This window comes from Oncorhynchus nerka, linkage group LG24 (assembly GCF_034236695.1).
Source record: "Oncorhynchus nerka isolate Pitt River linkage group LG24, Oner_Uvic_2.0, whole genome shotgun sequence".
NCBI lineage: Eukaryota > Metazoa > Chordata > Actinopteri > Salmoniformes > Salmonidae > Oncorhynchus > Oncorhynchus nerka.
The window spans coordinates 95,497,796-95,514,422 of NC_088419.1; the positions used below are offsets into that span (position 1 = coordinate 95,497,796).

The 16,627-nt window shown below is 38.6% G+C and overlaps 1 protein-coding gene across 3 annotated transcripts in view; it reads left to right on the top strand.

Annotated features, from left to right (window-relative positions):
• LOC115108701 (unconventional myosin-VIIa) overlaps positions 1 to 10,251 on the top strand; it is an 82,380-nt gene extending 72,129 nt beyond the window's left edge. For all 3 annotated transcript variants that reach the window (XM_065009353.1, XM_065009354.1, XM_065009355.1), the window contains 5 exons: positions 177 to 362; positions 1,445 to 1,561; positions 2,011 to 2,094; positions 3,059 to 3,178; positions 8,966 to 10,251. In XM_065009353.1, coding sequence (XP_064865425.1) covers positions 177 to 362; positions 1,445 to 1,561; positions 2,011 to 2,094; positions 3,059 to 3,178; positions 8,966 to 9,061 — 603 coding nt within the window. In that variant the 3' untranslated portion in view covers positions 9,062 to 10,251. The remainder of the gene's footprint in view (positions 1 to 176; positions 363 to 1,444; positions 1,562 to 2,010; positions 2,095 to 3,058; positions 3,179 to 8,965) is intronic.
• Positions 10,252 to 16,627: the final 6,376 nt, after the last annotated feature.

A 16,627-nucleotide genomic window follows, 5' to 3' on the forward strand; every position in this document is an offset into this window, starting at 1 on the left:
CATTTTTAAAAAAACTGTCAATTCATTAAGTACACTGACATTCAGCTTCCAATTATAAATGCTTTTTCAATGAGGAAAAATTGGAATTGGAATTTGTTTTACTTTCTGAATTGACCCGAACACTGCTAACAGTTCATTATACTAACAGGACAGCCTTTCTCTCTCTCTCCACCTAGGAGCTACCTAAGTACCTGAGAGGGTACCATCGATGTACCAAGGACGACATGGTGAACATAGGGGCTCTGCTCTTCAGGGTAAAGTTCAACAACGACAAGTCCCAGTTCGTTCTGATCCCCAAGATGCTGAAAGATCTGGTGCCCAACGACATGCTGAAGGCCATGTCCGCTACGGACTGGCAGAAGGTAAAATCAATCAATCAGTTGTGATCGATCGATCAATCGTTTATTTATAAAGCAGGTTTATTTATTTATTATTTTTATTTTTTTACGGTTGTCACACATTGATGTAAGAGAGTCTCTCCTTAATACATTCACTCATCCCTTAATACATTCACTCATCCCTTAATACATTCACTCGTCCCTTAATACATTCACTCATCCCTTAATACATTCACTCGTCCCTTAATACATTCACTCGTCCCTTAATACATTCACTCATCCCTTAATACATTCACTCGTCCCTTAATACATTCACTCGTCCCTTAATACATTCACTCATCCCTTAATACATTCACTCGTCCCTTAATACATTCACTCATCCCTTAATACATTCACTCATCCCTTAATACATTCACTCATCCCTTAATACATTCACTCATCCCTTAATACATTCACTCATCCCTTAATACATTCACTCATCCCTTAATACATTCACTCGTCCCTTAATACATTCACTCGTCCCTTAATACATTCACTCATCCCTTAATACATTCACTCGTCCCTTAATACATTCACTCGTCCCTTAATACATTCACTCGTCCCTTAATATATTCACTCGTCCCTTAATACATTCACTCATCCCTTAATACATTCACTCGTCCCTTAATACATTCACTCATCCCTTAATACATTCACTCGTCCCTTAATACATTCACTCATCCCTTAATACATTCACTCGTCCCTTCCTCCAAAAGTGTGCACTTGTTCACTTCCCTGGACCGGTATAAGAGATATGGTTTACACCAATCTCAATGCTTGGGAGGAGTGTATGAGTGCACATAGCTGGAAGGGACTGGGTGATGAGTGTTCCTTCAATGACGTCATGTGACCTGTATACAAACACAGTCAGTAGTGTCCCTTTTTTTGTCTGGGACTGCAGCTCCAAGTTAACCTCCTACATGACCCCTGAACTCAAATGACCCTTAACTCAATTCATTCAATCGGTGAGGTCAGAGGATCAACTATGTAAAATGTTTTAAGAATGGGATTGTTGTTGTTGTTGTTGTTGTTGTTGTTGACCGTTTTAATGTCTTTGCTTTTACCAGAACATCGTTGCAGCCTATAACAAGCAGGCTAGTATGACCAGTGAAGAAGCCAGTCTAGCGTTTCTCAAGGTGGTCTGTCGCTGGCCCACCTTCGGCTGTGCTTTCTTTGAAGTGAAGGTACGGGATGGCACCTCGACACTGAATTTATTTTAAATATATATATTTTTTTAAATCACAAATGAAGTTCCCTCGGGAGAAATGGGTCTTTCCAGACGGTGTATCGCAGTTCGAAGGACACAGCTCGTTTTATGGACCCATTTAAAGTTCTTGTAAGGAGTGTGTCCCAAATGGCACCCTATGAGCCCTGGTCAATAGTAGTCCACTATATATAGGGAATAGGGTGCCATTTGGGTCAAAAGTAGTGCACTATATATAGGGAATAGGGTGCCATTTGGGTCAAAAGTAGTGCACTATATAGGAAATAGGGTGCCATTTGGGTCAATAGTAGTCCACTATATATAGGGAATAGGGTACCATTTTGTTCACGCAGCCTATGTCTCTAAGTGATGAAGGAACAGCCACTACTCTACTTTCCATCACCTAAAGAGATGTTTTACTTCTTCCAGCAAACATCAGACCCTAACTTCCCAGATATCGTCAGAATTGCCATCAGCAAACAGGGGGTCTCAATCATCCACCCGAAAACCAAGGTAAAACACAACACACACACATACACACACACACACAATCTTCATTCACCATCAAAGACTCCTTGTTTTCCTCTTGAGAGAATGGATTATAAAAGGTTCCTCTTCAATGTTAATTACTGTATTTCTGGGGCTTTCGTTATTATATATTATTAGTATTGTTTTATCAAGGCAATGTGCGTATAAATCAACTTCTGTTGGGCCAAATTGCTTCACGGCAGTTCTGTCTGACAGCTCCGCTTCCCCGCTTGAATTCAGTTAGCCTCGATGGATTCTGGGGTATCGGGTTACAAATCCACAGCCATTGGAGGCTCGAGAGTCCCGCCTTAAATGCTCATTCGCTGATTGGACTGACCATCAATTTGTGTTGTCACGGTACGTCTCAGGCAATGAATGACTCGGACCAGGAAATGACTCGGATCTTCCCTTCCCTATATTCATTATATAAAACCTGAAAACAATAATAAGGCCTCTGCAATCTAATAGCATGTCAAGTAATAATCTTGATTTTGAGTAGATGTTGAAACCCGAACAATGTCAAGCCCTAATTCCCACTTTTACATAAATAGGTAGTTGATAGCATATACATTCTGAAAATTACATCTGGGAATGTACTATGTTTCAAACTATTTACTATAGCAGGGCATTCTAGTACGAAAAGTGCAAACAAATCATAGATAATAAATACAACAACTACAAAAAAAGGGGGAAAAATCAGCGTTTTCTAAACAGTATGACGGCCTATAGGAACAGTGGATTAACCGCCTGTTCAGGAGCGGAACGGCAGATATTTGTACCTTGTCAGCTCAGGGATTTGAACTTGCAACCTTCCGGTTACTAGTCCAACGCTCTAACCACTAGGCTACCCTGCCGTTTTACACGACCCTCCACTGACATTAATATTCAACAGAGAGCATGAACAGTAAAGAGATGTCTGACTGACCTGTCTGTCTTATCTGTCCCGTAGGATGTCCTTGCGACTCACCCGTTCAACCGTATCGCTAACTGGTGCAGTGGATCCACCTACTTCCACATCACCGTGGGCAACCTGGTGAAGGGAAACAAGATCCTATGTGAAACATCACTGGTAAAGACATTTATTACGGTTTTGTTTGTTTGTTTTTAGTTTTTTTATTAAAGTGTATGTCCTCCCAATACGTGTATTCCTGTTCCACTACAAAGGTCTGGACAAAGATCACCAAAAATAAAAAGATATCCAGACAGACCAGCGAGAACATTGTAATGGACGGCGACTTTAAGCCAAGTATGATTGATGATACATTTAAATGATGGAATGAAAAACAACTGAGCAGGTTTCAGAGGTCAACATGTACTGTATATATACTCCCCATACTCCTGAGGAGAACACCATGAACCTCCCCCATACTCCTGGGGAGAACCCCATGAACCACCCCCCCCCATACTCCTGGGGAGAACCCCATGAACCTCCCCCATACTCCTGGGGAGAACCCCATGAACCCCCCATTCTCCTGGGGAGAACCCCATGAACCTCCCCCATACTCCTGGGGAGAACCCCATGAACCCCCCATACTCCTGGGGAGAACCCCATGAACCCCCTACTCCTGGGGAGAACCCCATGAACCCCCATACTCCTGGGGAGAACCCCATGAACCTCCCCCCATACTCCTGGTGAGAACCCCATGAACCCCCCATACTCCTGGGGAGAACCCCATGAACCCCCCCATACTCCTGGGGAGAACCCCATGAACCTCCCCCATACTCCTGGTGAGAACCCCATGAACCCCCCATACTCCTGGGGAGAACCCCATGAACCCCCCATACTCCTGGGGAGAACCCCATGAACCTCCCCCATACTCCTGGGCAGAACCCCATGAACCTCCCCCATACTCCTGGGGAGAACCCCATGAACCCCCCATACTCCTGGGGAGAACCCCATGAACCCCATACTCCTGGGGAGAACCCCATGAACCCCCCATACTCCTGGGGAGAACCCCATGAACCCCCCATACTCCTGGGGAGAACCCCATGAACCTCCCCATACTCCTGGTGAGAACCCCATGAACCCCCCATACTCCTGGGGAGAACCCCATGAACCCCCCATACTCCTGGGGAGAACCCCATGAACCTCCCCCATACTCCTGGTGAGAACCCCATGAACCCCCCATACTCCTGGGGAGAACCCCATGAACCCCCCATACTCCTGGGGAGAACCCCATGAACCTCCCCCATACTCCTGGGGAGAACCCCATGAACCTCCCCCATACTCCTGGGGAGAACCCCATGAACCCCACCCCCCATACTCCTGGGGAGAACCCCATGAACCCCCCATACTCCTGGGGAGAACCCCATGAACCCCCCATACTCCTGGGGAGAACATTTAACATTTAACATTTAAGTCATTTAGCAGACGCTCTTATCCAGAGCGACTTACAAATTGGTGCATTCACCTTATGACCTCCAGTGGAACAGTAGTGCATCTAAATCTTTTCAGGGGGAGGGGGGGTGAGAGGGATTACTTTATCCTATCCTAGGTATTCCTTAAAGAGGTGGGGTTTCAGGTGTCTCCGGAAGGTGGTGATTGACTCCGCTGTCCTGGCGTCGTGAGGGAGTTTGTTCCACCATTGGGGGGCCAGAGCAGCGAACAGTTTTGACTGGGCTGAGCGGGAACTGTACTTCCTCAGTGGTAGGGAGGCGAGCAGGCCAGAGGTGGATGAACGCAGTGCCCTTGTTTGGGTGTAGGGCCTGATCAGAGCCTGGAGGTACTGAGGTGCCGTTCCCCTCACAGCTCCGTAGGCAAGCACCATGGTCTTGTAGCGGATGCGAGCTTCAACTGGAAGCCAGTGGAGGGAGCGGAGGAGCGGGGTGACGTGAGAGAACTTGGGAAGGTTGAACACCAGACGGGCTGCGGCGTTCTGGATGAGTTGTAGGGGTTTAATGGCACAGGCAGGGAGCCCAGCCAACAGCGAGTTGCAGTAATCCAGACGGGAGATGACAAGTGCCTGGATTAGGACCTGCGCCGCTTCCTGTGTGAGGCAGGGTCGTACTCTGCGGATGTTGTAGAGCATGAACCTACAGGAACGGGCCACCGCCTTGATGTTAGTTGAGAACGACAGGGTGTTGTCCAGGATCACGCCAAGGTTCTTAGCGCTCTGGGAGGAGGACACAATGGAGTTGTCAACCGTGATGGCGAGATCATGGAACGGGCAGTCCTTCCCGGGAGGAAGAGCAGCTCCGTCTTGCCGAGGTTCAGCTTGAGGTGGTGATCCGTCATCCACACGGATATGTCTGCCAGACATGCAGAGATGCGATTCGCCACCTGGTCATCAGAAGGGGGAAAGGAGAAGATTAATTGTGTGTCGTCTGCATAGCAATGATAGGAGAGACCATGTGAGGTTATGACAGAGCCAAGTGACTTGGTGTATAGCGAGAATAGGAGAGGGCCTAGAACAGAGCCCTGGGGGACACCAGTGGTGAGAGCACGTGGTGTGGAGACGGATTCTCGCCACGCCACCTGGTAGGAGCGACCTGTCAGGTAGGACGCAATCCAAGCGTGGGCCGCGCCGGAGATGCCCAACTCGGAGAGGGTGGAGAGGAGGATCTGATGGTTCACAGTATCGAAGGCAGCCGATAGGTCTAGAAGGATGAGAGCAGAGGAGAGAGAGTTAGCTTTAGCAGTGCGGAGCGCCTCCGTGATACAGAGAAGAGCAGTCTCAGTTGAATGACTAGTCTTGAAACCTGACTGATTTGGATCAAGAAGGTCATTCTGAGAGAGATAGCGGGAGAGCTGGCCAAGGACGGCACGTTCAAGAGTTTTGGAGAGAAAAGAAAGAAGGGATACTGGTCTGTAGTTGTTGACATCGGAGGGATCGAGTGTAGGTTTTTTCAGAAGGGGTGCAACTCTCGCTCTCTTGAAGACGGAAGGGACGTAGCCAGCGGTCAGGGATGAGTTGATGAGCGAGGTGAGGTAAGGGAGGAGGTCTCCGGAAATGGTCTGGAGAAGAGAGGAGGGGATAGGGTCAAGCGGGCAGGTTGTAGGGCGGCCGGCCGTCACAAGACGCGAGATTTCATCTGGAGAGAGAGGGCCTCAGACTGGGGAACCCCATGAACCTCCCCCATACTCCTGGGGAAACCCCATGAACCTCCCCCATACTCCTGTTGAGAACCCCATGAACCCCCCCATACTCCTGGGGAGAACCGTATGATCCCCCCCCCATACTCCTGGGGAGAACCCCATGAACTCCCCATACTCCTGCATCCTCCATCTCCAGAGATGTTCGATAGGGATCAAGTCTGGGCACTGGATGGACCATTTAAGGACATTCAGAGACTTGTCCTGAAGCCACTCCTGCGTTGTCTTGGCTGTGTGCTTAGGGTCATTTCCTGTTGGAAGGTGAACCTTCACCCCAGTCTGAGGTCCTGAGCGCTGTGGAGCAGGTTTTCATCAAGGATCTCTCTGTACTTTGCTCTGTTCATCTTTGCCTCAATCCTGACTAGTCTCCCAGTCCCTGCTGCTGAAAAACATCCCCACGGCTTGTTGCTGCCACCACCGTGCTTCACCGTAGGGATGGTGCCAGGTTTCCTCCAGACATGATGCTGTCACCACCGTGCTTCACCGTAGGGATGGTGCCAGGTTTCCTCCAGACATGATGCTGTCACCACCGTGCTTCACCGTAGGGATGGTGCCAGGTTTCCTCCAGACGTGACGCTTGGCATTCAGGCCAAAGAGTTCAATCTTGGCTTCATCAGACCAGAGAATCTTGTTTCGCATGGTCTGGGAGTCCTTTAGGTGCCTTTTGGCAAACTCCAAGCGTGCTGTCATGTGCCTTTTACTGAGGAGTGGTTTCCATCTCTTCACTCTACCATAAAGTCTTGATTGGTGGAGGGCTGCAGAGATGGTTGTCCTTCTGGAAGGTGCTCCCATCTCCACAAAGGATTGTTGGAGCTCTGTCAGAGTGACCATCGGGTTCTTAGTTACCTCCCTGACCAAGGACCTTCTCCCCTGATTGCTCAGTTTGGCTGTGCAGCCAGCTCTAGGAAGAGTCTTGGTGGTTTCTAACGTCTTCCATTTAAGAATGATGGTGGCCACTGTGTTCTTGGGGACCTTCAATGCTGCAGACATTTTTTGGTACCCTTCCCCAGATCTGTGCCTCAACACAATCCTATCTTGGGGCTCTTATGGACAATTCCTTCGACCTCATGGCTTGTTTTTTGCTCTGACATGCACTGTCAACTGTGGGACATTTATGTAGACAGGTGTGTGCCTTTCCAAATCATGTTCAATCAATTGAATTTGCCACAGGTGGACTGCAATCAAGTTGTAGAAACATTTCAAGGATGATCAATGGAAACAGGATGTACCTGAGATCAATTTTGTGTCTCATAACAAAGGGCCTGAATAGTTATGTAAATCAGATACAAACCTGTTTTCATTATGGGGTATTGTGATGTCATTATGGGGTATTGTGATGTCATTATGGGGTATTGTGTATAAATTGACGAGGAAAACATTTTATTCAAACCATTTTAGAATAAGGCTGTATTGTAACAAAATGTGGAAAAAGTCAAGGGGTCTGAATACTTTCCGATTACACTGTATATCCTAATGACTTTGGTGCAGATCATGTTGTTCTTCACATTACCATCTCTGTTAAACACTATATCAAATCGAATCTAAATGTATTTATCACATGCACAGGATACAGAAGGTGTAAACGGAACAGTGAAATGGTTAATTGCATAGTGGAGTCTTGTTTAGACATGTAGCTAGCTAGCTAAACAATTAACCATAATCCCAACTCATAATACCAAACACCATGCATGAATCTGCAGGTAGCTAAAGCTAACCAACTAGGTTCAAAGTTAGCTAGCTAGCTAAGATTAGGCTATAACTAGCAATACAATTCAAAATGTTTTCTTAGATACAAATAATATTACCGTACTACACAGATCATAGAGAACTTTCTGACAAAAATTAGAAACGTATAATATCAGAAAATGTAGCTAGACTCATCCGTATATAACGGATGAATGCTTCACAAAATTAGAAACGTATAACATCGGAAAATGTAGCTAGACTCATCCGTATACAATGGATGAATGCTTCACAAAATTAGAAACGTATAATATTGGAAAATGTAGCTAGACTCATCCGTATACAATGGATGAATGCTTCACAAAATTAGAAACAAAATTAGAAACGTATAATATCGGAAAATGTAGCTAGACTCATGCGTATACAATGGATGAATGCTTCACAAAATTAGAAACGTATAATATCGGAAAATGTAGCTAGACTCACCCGTATATAACGGATGAATGCTTCACCCTCTGTAATGGATGCCATCGTTGCCCTTTAGCTTGAAGATGTAATCAGGAAAAACAACTGTCTCCTGTGTTCTTGTTTTTCGTTTGCATGTTCAAGAAGGCTTTTCTGGCAACAAAAAAACAACGTATTTAGATTTTTATGTTTATTTTTAAATGCCTCTCCTGTGAAGTAGTGACATAAGCCTAGGTTCTTGAAACGGGTCACATATGTGCATATTTAATGAGATATCACCTCATATTATGCATATTTAATGAGATATCACCTCATATTATGCATATTTAATGAGATATCACCTCATATTATGCATATTTAATGAGATATCACCTCATATTATGCATATTTAATGAGATATCACCTCATATTATGCATATTTAATGAGATATCACCTCATATTATGCATATTTCAATATAATATTTTACAAAATGTGGTATACAAAAATAGTCATATTTGTATCTACATTCAACTGGTAAAAGTTCCCTGTTAGGGTTGTAAAGTGCCTGGCCTTAATAAGATACACTTATTCTGACTAATGTTTTCATACTGTGCTTTGTGTCTTTGTCCATCAGGGCTATAAAATGGATGACCTTCTGACCTCTTATGTCAACATGTACCTGAACGAGAGGAAAGCAGTTAGGACCAGAAACCAGAGATACAACGAATAACACGAGACGTGTAACCAGGTCGTCACTAATCTGGACAGGTTGCAAAGTCAGAAGCCCTGCTTTTAGTTATACCATTTCTCTTCTTCAGACCTGATTTTTAAACACTCTACCGTTAACCCACACTACTTAACCTCATGCCTAACCTGAACCTTAAAGGAATAGCATGCTAGCAGATACCCGTAGACTCCAGTCGTTTAACTAACGCTAGTTAGTTAGCATTGGCTCATAGACTTCCAGTCATTGTGCTAACGCTAGCAGACACCTATAGACTTCCAGTCATTGTGCTAACGCTAGCAGATACCTGTAGACGCCAGTTATTTAAGTAACGCTAGTTAGTTAGCATTGGCTCTTGAAAATACCTCTAACTTCCTTAATACTGGACACAGAGACATACAACATGGTATCCACCAGTTCATCTGACTCCGGGGAAGTAGATAAAGGACATCATTGCCAAAATCCAGAAATATCCCTTTAAATTTAAGACCGTATCGTGAAAATGTCATACATTTGTTATGATATAGCCACATTTTTTTGACTTTGCAGCTTGGTCATATAGTGGGAACCATGGTAACGGGAACATGTGAGGCCTTGAGCTGCTGGGATGAAACACAATGCAAACTGTGCCTTGAATTTACAACTAATGCTCTAACACACACGCACACACACACACACACACACACACACACACACACGCACACACACACGCACACACGCACACGCACACACACACAAGATCATTTTTTCATTCTAAATTCTAAATGTAATTTGTGCATTGTAAAAGTTAACTACATACAGGACCAATATACCTAACTTGAAATATGATGACACAAAACTTTCCACAAATGTTTTATGTGCCCTGCCACAGGTAAAGGAAGGCATAACTTATTTATAGCTGACAAATATTACTGAAATAATTACTGAAATTATTGATCATTGAAATGTTTACAATTCCGCTGCCATGTATCGACTGTCTTTCTGATGAATAAACAGGTGTTGTCTGCCTTCGTGCATCCCCAAAAGGTTCTGATGAATAAACAGGTGTTGTCTGCCTTCGTCCATCCCCAAAAGGTTTTGATGGACTGCTTCTTTTTTTGAAAACAAACAATTTAGTTTTGCATAATGATGACGTTATTTGACACATAAAATACTTTTCCTGTGTCTGATCTTATTACACTTGTTGCTGGTGTGGATTCTGTTTGTGGTGTTTTTTTTCTGAGGGTTTGAGGAGGTTTTCTGTGGTTATTAACTCTACAGCATCCCCAACTATACTATAACTACATCCCCAACTATACTATAATATAACTATACTATAACTATAATATAACTACATCTCCAACTATAATATAACTATACTATAACCACATCCCCAACTATACTATAACTATAATATAACTACATCCCCAGCTATACTATAACTATAATATAACTATACTATAACTATAATATAACTACATCCCCAACTATACTATAACTATACTATAACTACATCCCCATCTATAATATAACTATGCTATAACTATACTATAACCACATCCCCAACTATACTATAACTATAATATAACTACATCCCCAGCTATACTATAACTACACTATAACTACATCCCCATCTATAATATAACTATACTATAACTACATCCCCATCTATAATATAACCATACTATAACTACATCCCCAACTATACTATAACTACACTATAACTACATCCCCAACTATACTATAACTATAATATAACTACATCCCCAACTATACTATAACTACACTATAACTACATCCCCAACTATAATATAACTATACTATAACTACATCCCCAACTATACTATAACTATACTATAACTACATCCCCATCTATAATATAACTATACTATAACTACATCCCCAACTATACTATAACTACACTATAACTACATCCCCAACTATAATATAACTATACTATAACTACATCCCCAACTATACTATAACTATACTATAACTACATCCCCATCTATAATATAACTATACTATAACTATACTATAACTACATCCCCAACTATCCTATAACTATACTATAACTCCATCCCCAACTATACTATGACTATAATATAACTACACTATAACCACATCCTCAACTATACTATAACTATACTATAACTACATCCCAAACTATACTATAACTACATCCCCATCTATAATATAACTATACTATAACTACACTATAACTACATCCCCAACTATACTATAACTATACTATAACTACATCCCCATCTATAATATAACTATACTATAACTACATCCAACTATCCTATAACTACATCCCCAACTATAATATAACTATACTATAACTACATCCCCAACTATACTATAACTATACTATAACTACATCCCCATCTATAATATAACTATACTATAACTATACTATAACTACATCCCCAACTATCCTATAACTATACTATAACTCCATCCCCAACTATACTATGACTATAATATAACTACACTATAACCACATCCTCAACTATACTATAACTATACTATAACTACATCCCAAACTATACTATAACTACATCCCCATCTATAATATAACTATACTATAACTACACTATAACTACATCCCCAACTATACTATAACTATACTATAACTACATCCCCATCTATAATATAACTATACTATAACTACATCCCCAACTATCCTATAACTACATCCCCAACTATACTATGACTATACTATAACTACATCCCCAACTATAATATAACTATACTATAACTACATCCCCAACTATACTATAACTATACTATAACTATACTATAACTACATCCCCATCTATAATATAACTATACTATAACTACATCCCCAACTATCCTATAACTACATCCCCAACTATACTATGACTATACTATAACTACATCCCCAACTATAATATAACTATACTATAACTACATCCCCAACTATACTATAACTATACTATAACTACATCCCCATCTATAATATAACTATACTATAACTACATCCCCAACTATACTATAACTACACTATAACTACATCCCCAACTATAATATAACTATACTATAACTACATCCCCAACTATACTATAACTATACTATAACTACATCCCCATCTATAATATAACTATACTATAACTATACTATAACTACATCCCCAACTATCCTATAACTATACTATAACTCCATCCCCAACTATACTATGACTATAATATAACTACACTATAACCACATCCTCAACTATACTATAACTATACTATAACTACATCCCAAACTATACTATAACTACATCCCCATCTATAATATAACTATACTATAACTACACTATAACTACATCCCCAACTATACTATAACTATACTATAACTACATCCCCATCTATAATATAACTATACTATAACTACATCCCCAACTATCCTATAACTACATCCCCAACTATAATATAACTATACTATAACTACATCCCCAACTATACTATAACTATACTATAACTACATCCCCATCTATAATATAACTATACTATAACTATACTATAACTACATCCCCAACTATCCTATAACTATACTATAACTCCATCCCCAACTATACTATGACTATAATATAACTACACTATAACCACATCCTCAACTATACTATAACTATACTATAACTACATCCCAAACTATACTATAACTACATCCCCATCTATAATATAACTATACTATAACTACACTATAACTACATCCCCAACTATACTATAACTATACTATAACTACATCCCCATCTATAATATAACTATACTATAACTACATCCCCAACTATCCTATAACTACATCCCCAACTATACTATGACTATACTATAACTACATCCCCAACTATAATATAACTATACTATAACTACATCCCCAACTATACTATAACTATACTATAACTACATCCCCAGCTATACTATAACTATAATATAACTATACTATAACTATAATATAACTACATCCCCAACTATGATATAACTATACTATAACTATACTATAACTACATCCCCATCTATAATATAACTATACTATAACTACTATAACTACATCCCCAGCTATACTATAACTATAATATAACTATACTATAACTATAATATAACTACATCCCCAACTATAATATAACTATACTATAACTACATCCCCAACTATACTATAACTATACTATAACTACTATAACTACATCCCCAACTATACTATAACTACATCCCCATCTATAATATAACTATACTATAACTACATACCCAACTATACTATAACTACACTATAACTACATCACCAACTATAATATAACTATACTATAACTACATCCCCATCTATAATATAACTATACTATAACTATACTATAACTACATCCCCAACTATACTATGACTATACTATAACTACATCCCCAACTATAATATAACTATACTATAACTACACTATAACTACATCCCCAACTATACTATAACTATACTATAACTACACTATAACTACATTCCCAACTATAATATAACTATACTATAACTACACTATAACTACATCCCCAACTATACTATAACTATACTATAACTACATCCCCATCTATACTATAACTATACTATAACTACATCCCCATCTATAATATAACAATACTATAACTATACTATAACTACATCCCCAACTATAATATAACTATACTATAACTACACTATAACTACATCCCCAACTATACTATAACTATACTATAACTACACAATACCTGCACTATGACTATACTATAACTATACTATACCTGTACTATAACTACACTGTAACTATACTATACCTACACTATAACTGTACTATAACTACACTATAACTATACTATAACTACACTATAACTACACTATAACTACACAATACCTGCACTATAACTATACTATAACTATACTATACCTGTACTATATCTACACCTTAACTATACTATACCTGTACTATAACTGTACTGTAACTACACTATAGCTATACTATAACTACACTATAACTACACAATACCTGCACTATAACTATACTATAACTATACTATAGCTACACTATAACTATACTATAACTACACTATAACTATACTATAACTACACTAACTATACTATACCTGTACTATAACTATACTATAACTACACTATAACTATACTAATATAACTATACTGTAACTATACTGTAACTACACTATAACTACACTATAACTGTACTATACCTGCATCCCCAACTGTACTATAACTATACTGTAACTATACTATAGCTACACTATAACTATACTATAACTATACTATAACTACACAAACTACACTATAACTACACTATTACTACACTATAACTACACTATTACTACACTATAACTATACTATAACTATACTATAGCTATACTATAACTATACTATAACTACACTATTACTACACTAACTACACTATAACTACACTATTACTACGCTATAACTACACTATTACTACACTATAACTACACTATAACTATACTATAACTACACTGTAACTATACTATAGCTACACTATAACTATACTGTAACTACATCCCCCATACTATAACTATACTGTAACTATACTATAACTACATCCCCAGCTATACTATAACTATAATCTATACTATAACTACATCCCCCTAATCTATAACTATAATATAACTATACTATAACTATAATATAACTACATCCCCAACTATACTATAACTATACTATAACTACATCCCCATCTATACTATAACTATACTATAACTACATCCCCAACTATACTATAACTACACTATAACTACATCCCCAACTATAATATAACTATACTATAACTACATCCCCATCTATAATATAACTATACTATAACTACATCCCCAACTATACTATGACTATACTATAACTACATCCCCAACTATAATATAACTATACTATAACTACACTATAACTACATCCCCAACTATACTATAACTATACTATAACTACACTATAACTACATCCCCAACTATAATATAACTATACTATAACTACACTATAACTACATCCCCAACTATACTATAACTATACTATAACTACATCCCCATCTATACTATAACTATACTATAACTACATCCCCATCTATAATATAACAATACTATAACTACATCCCCAACTATACTATAACTACACTATAACTACATCCCCAACTATACTATAACTATAATATAACTACATCCCCAACTATACTATAACTATACTATAACTACACAATACCTGCACTATGACTATACTATAACTATACATGTACTATAACTACACTGTAACTATACTATACCTACACTATAACTGTACTATAACTATACTATAACTACACTATAACTACACTATAACTACACAATACCTGCACTATATCTACACTATAACTACACCTTAACTATACTATACCTGTACTATAACTGTACTATAACTACACTATAGCTATACTATAACTACACTATAACTACACTATAACTACACAATACCTGCACAATACCTGCACTATAACTATACTATAGCTACACTATAACTATACTATAACTATACTATAACTACACTATAACTATACTATAACTACACTAACTATACTATACCTGTACTATAACTATACTATAGCTACACTACAACTATACTATAACTACACTATAACTATACTACTATAACTATACTGTAACTACACTATAACTATACTGTAACTACACTATAACTATACTATAGCTGTACTATAACTATACTATAGCTACACTATAACTATACTATAACTATACTATAACTACACAAACTACACTATAACTACACTATTACTACACTATAACTACACTATTACTACACTATAACTACACTATTACTACGCTATAACTACACTATTACTACGCTATAACTACACTATTACTACACTATAACTACACTATTACTAAGCTATAACTACACTATTACTACGCTATAACTACACTATTACTATACTATAACTACACTGTAACTATACTATAGCTACACTATAACTATACTGTAACTACATCCCCAGCTATACTATAACTATACTGTAACTATACTGTAACTACATCCCCAGCTATACTATAACTATACTATAACTACACTATTACTACACTATAACTACACTATTACTAAGCTATAACTACACTATTACTACGCTATAACTACACTATTACTATACTATAACTACACTGTAACTATACTATAGCTACACTATAACTATACTGTAACTACATCCCCAGCTATACTATAACTATACTGTAACTATCCTATAACTACATCCCCAACTATACTATGACTATACTATAACTACATCCCCAACTATAATATAACTATACTATAACTACATCCCCAACTATACTATAACTATACTATAACTACATCCCCAGCTATACTATAACTATAATATAACTATACTATAACTATAATATAACTACATCCCCAACTATAATATAACTATACTATAACTATACTATAACTACATCCCCATCTATAATATAACTATACTATAACTACTATAACTACATCCCCAGCTATACTATAACTATAATATAACTATACTATAACTATAATATAACTACATCCCCAACTATAATATAACTATACTATAACTATAAT